Source organism: Nematolebias whitei, chromosome 23, assembly GCF_014905685.2.
Source record: "Nematolebias whitei isolate Nwh7 chromosome 23, NemWhi1, whole genome shotgun sequence".
NCBI classification, from domain to species: domain Eukaryota; kingdom Metazoa; phylum Chordata; class Actinopteri; order Cyprinodontiformes; family Rivulidae; genus Nematolebias; species Nematolebias whitei.
The window spans coordinates 2,308,097-2,318,169 of NC_056520.1; the positions used below are offsets into that span (position 1 = coordinate 2,308,097).

A 10,073-nucleotide genomic window follows, 5' to 3' on the forward strand; every position below is an offset into this window, starting at 1 on the left:
TAAAGTTAAAAACCTTGGTGTTATTTTTGATCAGGACATGTCTTTTATCCCCCACATTAAAAACGTTACTAGAACCTCCTCCTTCCACCTGCGTAATATCACTAACAGAAACAAATTAGCTACAGCCGTCGTCTTTGCATGTTGATAAACCAGGAACGAGACGATTCAAAAAGCAGGAAACATGTTATCATAAATCCAGTTATATACATGTATGTCTTCAGCGTCCTCCTGAGACTGAACGAAAAGACGCATCAGCTCCCACGTCCATGAGATATCCTGCAGCGTGAGTCTCAGCAGGACATGAGGGCTCTCCAGGACCCTGTCGCTTTGTTGAAAAGATGTTGCCGATTGCGTTGAAAGTCCAGCTCACCAGATCCATGACAGTATTTTCTGTTTACCAAGAGCTCTGAGACACAGAGAGCAAAACAGCAGCAGGAGGAGGAGAACAGGGGAGGGAAAGAAAATGTGTCCACCTTGTGCGAGAGCGAGCGCAGAAAAACAATATTCCAATAGTTTTTTCTATTTTATTTCTAATATAGTCAATATGCTTCCACCTATTTTTTTTTGTCCAGAATGATACCTAAAACTTTGTCTCATAAACTCTGTCAATTTCTATTTATATGTAAATACCATACATTTAGTTGTTGTGTTTTTTCATTTAAAGATAGCTTATTATAATCAAACCACTTTTTTTTTTTAACTCAGCTAGCTCTTTGTCTTCTATTTGTATTAGTTCATCCATATTCTTTCCAGAAAAAAAAGTTTGTATCATCAGCAAACATTATAATTTTCAAAATAGTGGATACTGTAAAAATATAATTTAAATAAAGTATAGGTCCAAGAACTGAGCCTTGAGGAATACCACATTTTATAGTTTCAGTTTGTGACTTTTTGTTGTTAATTTGTACATTTTGCAGCCTATTACTCAAATAACTCTTTAACCACTAATGTGCAACCCCTGTAAACTTATTGTTCACGTTTAGTCGTTCATGGCTCATAAATCAATGAACACACCCACTGTATTCAGTTTCAGAAACTCCATCACAGCTAAAGGTGTGGAGTTGTTTCTGAAACTGTACTGGTGATCATTTATCTGATTGTTTTTATCAAGAAAGGAAAGAAAGAAGAGATGTCTCTAGTTTTTCACGTGTTCACGCCACTCTGTGAGAAGTCCTGGATGCTGACTCTCTCTGCTGGCTCCTGCTGTGAACTGCAGCCCTTCGCTTGAAGCCCAACTTAAGTTCATGCCTTCTCTGTGTGAAGCAGAACATTTGGTGCTTTTTAACCTCGCCGGTTTATTTATAGACGTTATTTATGAGTTGGAGTGTGAGATTATTCTGAACGGTGGAAACTCTCAGATCTGCGTCCGTTCCCTCTCAGACCACGAGCTGAAACTCTAGAAGAGACGGGACTGTTTAATTCTTCTCATTCTTTGTTCCTGCGCACGTCCAGCTCAAAATGTTGAGCCAAGGACATAAAAAAAAAGTCTCGTCATTAGTTTTTAGACTCTAACAAAGTAAAGTCAGGTCCTCTGGACGTTTCGTCTTTCATCCAAAGGACTTCTTCAGTCTGAGGAGCTGCAACACCTTCTCATGGTGGATCAACCCGTTTGTTGTTGACAACCAGAACCAGCTGCTCACATGGTGATGAAGATGTTCACATCCTGGACAGAGAGGAACGATGGTTTGAGAGAGGAGTAAAGGAGGCCATCTTTGTGAAAATAAATCGTCCATCATTAAACAGGGGTGGAGCCTCCAGGTTCAACTGTCCCCCTCTTACAATGCTGTGATTGCTAGTATCACTCAGCCCTCTGTGAACAGTAAACAGCCATCAGGTGCTAATGATCCATTGTTAGGCTGATGGTCCTTCTTGAGCATGTGATCAGCTGGTTCTGGTTGTCAGCAGCAAACTGGTTGATCCACTCTGAGAAGGTGCTATTTAAGAGACTGAGCTGAAAACAGCACCTCAGACTGAAGAAGTCCTATGGGTTAAAAAAATTCCTTAGATAGAGAACTTTAGTAATTTTCTTTTATGTGAATGTTTCTTTAAAGTGCCCTGAGACAACTTTGTTGTGATTTGGTGCTTTATAAATAATCTGAATTGAATTGAATTAAAAGACAAAACGTTATTATTTTATTTTTTATTTTTTTAAATCCGTCCAGAAGACCAGACTTTACTTTGTTAGATTTTTCTACCTGGATTATCGAGCAGCACCAGGACACAGAGAAGACTCGGCTCCAACGTCTACATCCAGCAGGTGGCGGTCCAACTGCACGTCCTCAGGTTTCAGCTGTGACTCGGCTCTCTGTTCACCTGGTGGGCCTCCTTACTGGTGAAGCAGTGGTGGTGCAGCAGCAGGAACTGGCTGTTCACCAGGTGGGCCTCCTTACTGGTGAAGCAGTGATGGTGCTGCAGCAGGAACTGGCTGTTCACCAGGTGGGCCTCCTTACTGGTGAAGCAGTGATGGTGCAGCAGCAGGAACTGGCTGTTCACCAGGTGGGCCTCCTGACTGGTGAAGCAGTGGTGGTGCAGCAGCAGGAACTGGCTGTTCACCTGGTGGGCCTCCTGACTGGTGAAGCAGTGGTGGTGCAGCAGCAGGAACTGGGCCGGGCTGGTTCACATTGGGCAGACGTTGTCTGACAGCAGACACACAAACACGGTTTATAAACAGGATAAAATCCTCTGACCTGGAGGTTAGCACCACTGACCCCGCCCCCCTCCTGCAGAGACTTAACCTTTGACCTCTGCAGCCGCTCTCAGTAAACTCCCAGCGTGGACGCCGGGCCTGACCCCGGGAATGGACGCGTCAGCGTTGGACAGACGTCCTGCAGGGAAATAAAAAGTCTCCGACAAGCAGAATGTGTTTGTGTCACTCTGTGATGCTGAGAAACACAAAAATGTTCCAACGAGCCGAGTCCTCTGGACCGGTTCTGCCTCCAGAGGACCCGGCTCAGCCGTCCTACATTTATCTGCCTGGATTATTAAGACCGAGTCTTCTCATGCTTCCATGATGTGAAAACGACCTCAACTTCCAGATGTGAGTAAAAAGACTGCTGAGGAGAAAAGAATCGGTTGTTGTGTTTCTGGAGTTCACACTCTTGTGATCCTGTTTATATTTTTTATTCATGGCTCTTAATATAATTCTGTACATTTTTCAGCATCTTTCTCGTCCCACAGTTTTCATCTGTTTCAACAAGTCATGAATCAAAACGTTCGGCTCTTTCAGGACAATCCTGCTCTGACTTTTGGTATTGGTGCAACTTTAGCTGTTTGAAATATTTAGCCTTTTCTGCTGTTTTGTTCTCATAGAAAATGAATTGAGCTCATTTTACCTCCTTCAAATCTTTAGATGTGTTTACAACCTTTTACTGCTCCTTTCACATTTTGTTCTGCTTCAGCTGTTTTCAGCTTCCTTCTGCTAATTTAAACTTTTTTCAGCTACTTTCAGCTGTTTTGTGCTCCTTTTAGCTTCTTTCTGCTAACTTCAACATTTTTGTGCTTCTTCTAACTTCTTTCAGCTAATTTCAGCTTGTTATCCTCCTTTCAGCTCATTTCTTCATTTCAGTTATTTCAGCTACTATTTAGCTGTTTTTACGCTAATTTAAAGTTTTTCAGCTAATTCTACATTGTTTGCACTCGGTTAAACTTTTTTCAGCCTAATTCAGCAAAAATCTGTTTTTTCCACTTCCTTCTGGTAATTTAAGCTTCTTTCTGCCCTTTAAGCTACTTTTCAGCTGTTTTTTTTTATTTCAGCATTTTTCAGATAATTTCCACTTTTTGTGCTCATTTATGTTTCTTTCAGCCTAACTGGGCAAACATGTTCTTTCTGCTTTCTTCTGCTAATTTAAGCTTGTTCGAGCTTTTCAGCTACCTTTTAGTATTTTTTAGCTAATTTCAGCTGTTTTCAGACATATGCAAGTTTTTTGTGGTAATTTCTGCTACTTTCAGACTAATTTCCTTCTTTCTGTTCATTTCAGCTCATTGTGCTCCTTTCAGCTTAATTCTGCTAGTTTCAGTTATTTCAGCTACTATTAGGTGTTTTTTTGTTGTTGCTAATTTTAGCTCATTTCAGCTATTTTCACTTCCTTCTGGTAGTTTAAGCTTCTTTTACCTTTTCAGCTATTTTTTGTTGTTGCTAATTTCACCTTTTTTCTCTGATTTCCCAATTTTTGTGATTATTTAAACCTAATTCAGCAGCAACTGTGTTCTTTCTTTCTTCTGCTAATTTAGGCTTGCTCTTCCATTTCAGCTACATTTCAGCATGTTTTAGCTAATTTCAGCTGTTTTACAGCAAATCATCTGCAAGCATTCACAATGAATTTTCACAGGAAATGTAATTTCTCTAGTTTCTTTCGATTCAGAGTCCATTTGAAAATATTTTAGCTTGACTTAACGTTGACTCGTTAAACACTGACATACTTTGGGTTAGTTTAGATTGAAAGTAGTCGTTTAAAGGAACAAACCAAATTAAAAGCTTCAAAGAATACATATTTTTTTATTAAATAACTTGGTGCAACATATGAGAAGTGAACTAATTTGGATTTATTCATATCTTGACACTGAGCTTTGGAAACAAGGAAAGTCAGTGGCTGTAATAAAAACTAAATTTTTGCACATTTGTTTATGTTTGCCGTGGGATTGAGAAGGTCCGAGAAGTATTCCTTCCACCTCCCGACGACATCACTGGTTGAGGTCAACAGCACCTCACCTTCACTGAACACAGGGTTAGTAAAGAGCTGCTTCCCCTCCTCAGCCGCCTGATGGTTTTCCAGAATCTCCACAGAGCCGACCGAGACTCTCGATCCAAGGCCTCACCAAACTCCTCCCACATCCAAGCTTTTTGCGTCAGCAACAGCCAAGGCTGCGGACCGCTTGGCCCTCCGGTACTCCTCCGCTGCCTCCCGAGTCCCACCAGCCAACAAGGACCGATAAGACTCCTTCTTCAGCTCGACAGCCTCTGTAACCCAAGATGTCCACTACCGAGTTCGAGGATGGCCACCGCAAGAAGCGCCAACAACCTTGCGTCCACAGCTCAAGGCAGCTACCTCAACAAGTGAGGTGAGGAACATGGCCCACTCGGACTCAATGTTCCCCGCCTCAGCTGGGATGCGGTTAAAGCTCTGCTGGAGCTATGAGTTGAAGATCTTTCTTATGGGTTCTTCTGCCAGGCATTCCAAGAAAACCCTCACTACACATTTGGGTCTACCGGGTCTGTCCAGCATCTTGCCCTGCCATCTGATCCAACTCACTACAAGGTGGTGATTAATTGACAGCTCAGCTCCTCTCTTCACTCGAGTGTCCAAAACTAATGGCCGCAAATCAGATGACATGACTACAAAGTCATCATCGATCTATGACCTAGGTCCACCTGGTGCCAAGTGCACTTATAAGTCTAACAACAGAACACCACTCGGGTTCAGATCAGAAAGGTAATTCCTCCCAGTCACGCCTCTCCAGGTCACACTGTCATTACCCACGTGGGCGTTGAAGTCTCCCAGCAGAATAAAGGAGTCCCCAGTTGGTGCACCTTCCAGTACCCCTGCCAAGGATTCCAAGAAGGCGTGTAGGCACAAACAACCTTCAGCAACACTTGAGCTTCCTTAAATGTCGGTGTGATACATACAAGAATCAATGTAGCATTAAGAGTTCAAGTCATCCAGCTGCTGTTTTGCATCTGAGCTGCCATGGCGTGGTAATAATAGAGAGATAAAGGATGAAAGGGGAAGATGGCATTGTGACGTAATCACAGGCAGTCTATGAAGCCAGTCAGGGGTGGGATTTAAAAGAGGAAATGTTCTCGGGTAAGAGAAGATCAGAGTGTCTTGTTTCCATAACACCCAAAGAGAAATTGAGATAATCAGCCATCCAAGGCCAGAGCCAGATTCAGATTTCAACATTGTCTTGGGTCAGGCCGAGCTTGTTAATTTCCGCGTCTGCCTTTTACAGTCTCCCTAGTAAGTCTCATGGCGACGCCAAACAGCCGAGTTGTGATTAGTTATGCCAAGTTGGGCTAACTACTTCTCCAAGATCTCTTCCTTCCAACCGTCAGTGAACACTGCCAAAAAGTTCCACAGTCCTGCCTGATCCGCTCTGATACAGGCCCACAGATTGTTTGCACAGAGTCTGAGCATTGCCAAGCCCGGCACACACAGACACAGAAAGCTTAAACGGCTGGTGACATTGCCGAATTTGTCGACAATCCAGATTTCTACCAACTCCAAAAAGCAGAATCCAGTTATCATAAATCCATTTATGTTTCTGAGGTAAGAGGGCTCTCCTTCACCATGTCTAAGATCAGTGTTTCTTATATGAAAAAAACTGAAAATGAGTCAAATGTGGAGTTATTTTTAAATTCTCCAATTTTAAAGTTTCAAAATGATCCGTCGTTTGTTTAAATTTGATGAATTAACTCTCTGCAACAATTCAATTAAATTCAAAAAATACTTTATTAATCCCAAAAGGAAATGAAGTGTTGTCATCGTCCTGGTTTCATTTAAGAGTTGTTATAGATGCTGATAGCTGTGGAAAAGAAGGATCTCCTGCAGCAAATCCGAAGAATCTGGCCACAGATACCGATCTGTCCACCCGGATCCAGCTTGCTCTCAGATCTGGCGGGCCTCTTGGTCCTCCTGGGCAGCAGGACTGCCCGAAAGCTCCTCGTCACCATGGACAGACAGCTGAAGGTGCCGGGGAATGATCCCGATCCTCGCGTTGTCACGAGCTGAGTTTCCCACCAGCTCCAGGATCTCGGCGGTCAGGTACTCGAGCACCGGCGCCAGGTTGACAGGAATTCATCCACGGCACCTCCTTTTCAACTCATTTGGGATTTGGGGCTGTAGCTGAGGTGTTTGAGCTTTTGAGATGTTAATCAGCTGCTCCTAGTTGTAGAAAAACAACATTGTTGCATCATAACAAATGCCCAAAAGTAAAACGGTTTCAGTAAAAATCCTTCCACTGCACAGCAGGGATTTCCATCCTGACACTAGGGTAACCGGGACAGAAATAGTCACCCTCAAAGGAAATTAAAATGAACATTTCTCAAGTCATCCCTGTTAAGGAATGTTAATTTAAAGGTAGATTAGGATTGTCTTTTTCTTAAACTAGATTTTACATACAACTCAATTACGGCAAAAATACACTCCTACTTCCGGTTTTCCGCCAACTAATTGTTTGTTGTTTGTGCGTTTCCGTTACTGTCACGGACTGTGGACTCTTTTTCCGACAAAATATTATTGTTGTGTGAATTATGTGTTAAATTTTATCACGTTATCATGGTCGGTGTTCCAAGTCCAAACAATATGGGAGAATGTCTTTAATTTAATCGCTTCGTTTTACCATCACAGAATAAGAAATCAGGTTAAATTATGGCAAATATCAATACAACTAATTTATAATTACAAAAACGGTTAAATAGTTTCATCCGGACCAGTTACTTTAAGGGAAATCGTTTGTGGCGCCAAGAACAGAGTTGACGCATGCGCATTAGCGTTCATAAAACGGTAGTTTTAAAGTAAAGTGGGCGGGGCCCAGTAGTTAAAATAAAAATGTCAGTTTTTACAAGGTAAAAAATTAAATTAACATTTTTTTCTTCTTCTCTTGTTTCGTCGGATTGGCTCAGGACTGATAATCTGGGAGAAATCCGTGAGTTTGTCCGAGAATAATCTGATTATAATCCGTGTTTTCTCCACCTGGGACCTCCCTGCTTCCTCACCTAACTTCCGGCTCTTCCTCCTCCTCCTCCTCAGTCATCCTGTCTGTCGCTCCTTCAGCCTGTCTAACTCTCTGCTCACTCGTTAAACCGGATCCGTCATGTGAGAGTGGGAGTCGTGTGAACGCTCCGGTCCGGACTCCGTTTCTTTGGGCTCGGTTCGGACTCCCCGAGTTGTTTTACTGGACTGGCCCCCCCGCGGCGGGAGGCAGACGGTCTTCTTCTCGTCCCGACGCGGGACTCAGGACGTGGGGGATTATTTTAAAAAGGCACCAGCGGAGACATGTTTACCCGCCTCCCGACGCTCCTCTGTGGGCTTCTATTAGTCGGTAAGACCCGTCTCTGTGCTGGATAATTAATTCCAATGGCAGTCTGGGCTGACAATTCCATGCGAAACCCCGTTCGGAAAAGTGCGAATATAAGATTTATTGTTAGCCGTCGCATTTAAATGCTGTTAACAAGATTATTAAAAACATATTTAGCATCTATAAGCATCACCTGTCCATTCGGCGTTAACACAATGTATAAATCTTTAGCTGTTTTTAACATATTTCAACTTTTCATGCTGAATCTTACTGCTAGCTGCGGTCGTCTATAGTCGATATCGATGGAAGAAATGAACGACTGCAACAGATATGGATCCAAAAAGCTGCCATTTTAGTGAATTGTAGACTTATTTATTCAAGCCGAATAAAAGAGCACATCCTATGCAATAAAACATTGTAAGTTGATTGTATTGTAGCAAGCTATACTCCTTAGGATGGAAATATTATATAAAAATGCTAAATTCCTAAATAGAATTTGGTGCAGTAAAAAATAGTGAGGGTAAATTGTACCCAGTTCCACTTCAAGCTGCCTAAACATGTAAAAACTGACAAGTGGAAAAACACCAGCGTGTGTTGTCCGCCCACTTTCACTTTAGTCTACTACTTTTACAAAGTGAGTCATGTTCAGTAGTAAAATAACATATATGAGTTTTAATTAAGCTTTATTGTAGTGATAACCTCCTCAGTCATGGAGATGTCGGTTGTGTTATCTCAGCCTGACTGGACTCATTTAAATACCAACATGAAGTTATATCTTAACATGTTGTGACACTGCTTTCCTTTTTGTCAAGTTTTATGTTCATTTATTGTCAGACAGCTGCTGGTTCTGCCTCTTTCTGCAGCGTGCACCAGCAGCTGAGTGTTGGTCCAGCTGGTCCGGTTCTTATCAGGACCAGGACCAGTTTCAGGTAACTGTCAGACTGGTTTGAGGCCCGCCTCGCTCAAAGGGACAAACATGGACTTGTTCACTGACCTACCTGAGCGCTGGAGCTGCCATATGTTTATGAGCGTGCGCACGTGTGTGTGTCTTAAATTAGTTCAGTGGAAGATGATCAGATGTCGCCTCCTCGCATGCAGTGCACGTTTCTCTCCAACTGTGTGTGCAAACATTAAACGCATTGCAGGAGGAAGAGGTCTGTCAGATTTTGTCACGGAGCACCTGAACGCCTCACCGGATTCATGAAGTCGTAGCCTTGGACCCTTGAAGCAGAACCAGAGGTTCTCACGGAGCAAACATCTGTTTTTAATTGAAGACCCCCCCAGGAGTTTCCTACAGGAGCTTTAAATCCTGAAAGCAACACGTGAAGTTTCTTTAAAGTCGACTTTGATGAGGAAATCAAATGGAAGACTTCAGATTTGTTGGTTTCACATCACATCACATGACCTCAGACATGAACAAGTTTTAGGGAAGTTCCTTCATGTTTGTAGAGGACGTGGTCTGTCCAGAGCCGTGTAGACTCGACCACTCCATGTTCTCCGTGAGGGAAGTTGAAGCAGCGAAGACGACAGTTTACAAACGTCTGCAAAACAAACCTGATCCTGCCTGGTCCCTGGATCAGATCCAGAACCTTCTCGTCTCCCTCAGTCTGACAACACGTCGGTTGTTCTTCTCAGAACTTCAAGCGTCTCCGTTCCCAACAAAGTGCTTTAGGTTCAGTCTGTGCGCAGGTTTGAAATGTGAGAAGTGGAAGGTTTGTAAGCTCGATCATTCAGGTAGATAACGACAAAAGTTACATCGTGTCGTCTGGACCAGTTTCTTTAAGAGAGAAGCGTTTCGTCCCCCATCCAGAGGACTTCCTCAGTCTACGGTCCACTACAAGAAGTGGTCTTTATCCTGCAGGGAAATGTAATAATCAGTATGGTTTGCAAAAAAGTTGTGTGCAACAGGTTCACGCTGCTAACAGGACCATGCTGCTAACAGGACTATGCTGCTAACAGGACCATGCTGCTAACATTACCACGCTGCCAACATTACCACGCTGCCAACAGGACCACGCTGCTAACATTACCACGCTGCCAACAGGACCACGCTGCTAACA

The 10,073-nt window shown here is 43.0% G+C and overlaps 1 protein-coding gene across 1 annotated transcript in view; it reads left to right on the forward strand.

Annotated features, from left to right (window-relative positions):
* Positions 1-7,987: 7,987 nt before the first annotated feature.
* ptgfrnb (prostaglandin F2 receptor inhibitor b) overlaps positions 7,988-10,073 on the forward strand; it is a 70,204-nt gene continuing 68,118 nt past the window's right edge. Inside the window, exon 1 of the mRNA XM_037696594.1 lies at positions 7,988-8,037. Within this exon, the coding sequence (XP_037552522.1) occupies positions 7,992-8,037 (46 nt within the window). The 5' untranslated portion in view covers positions 7,988-7,991. The remainder of the gene's footprint in view (positions 8,038-10,073) is intronic.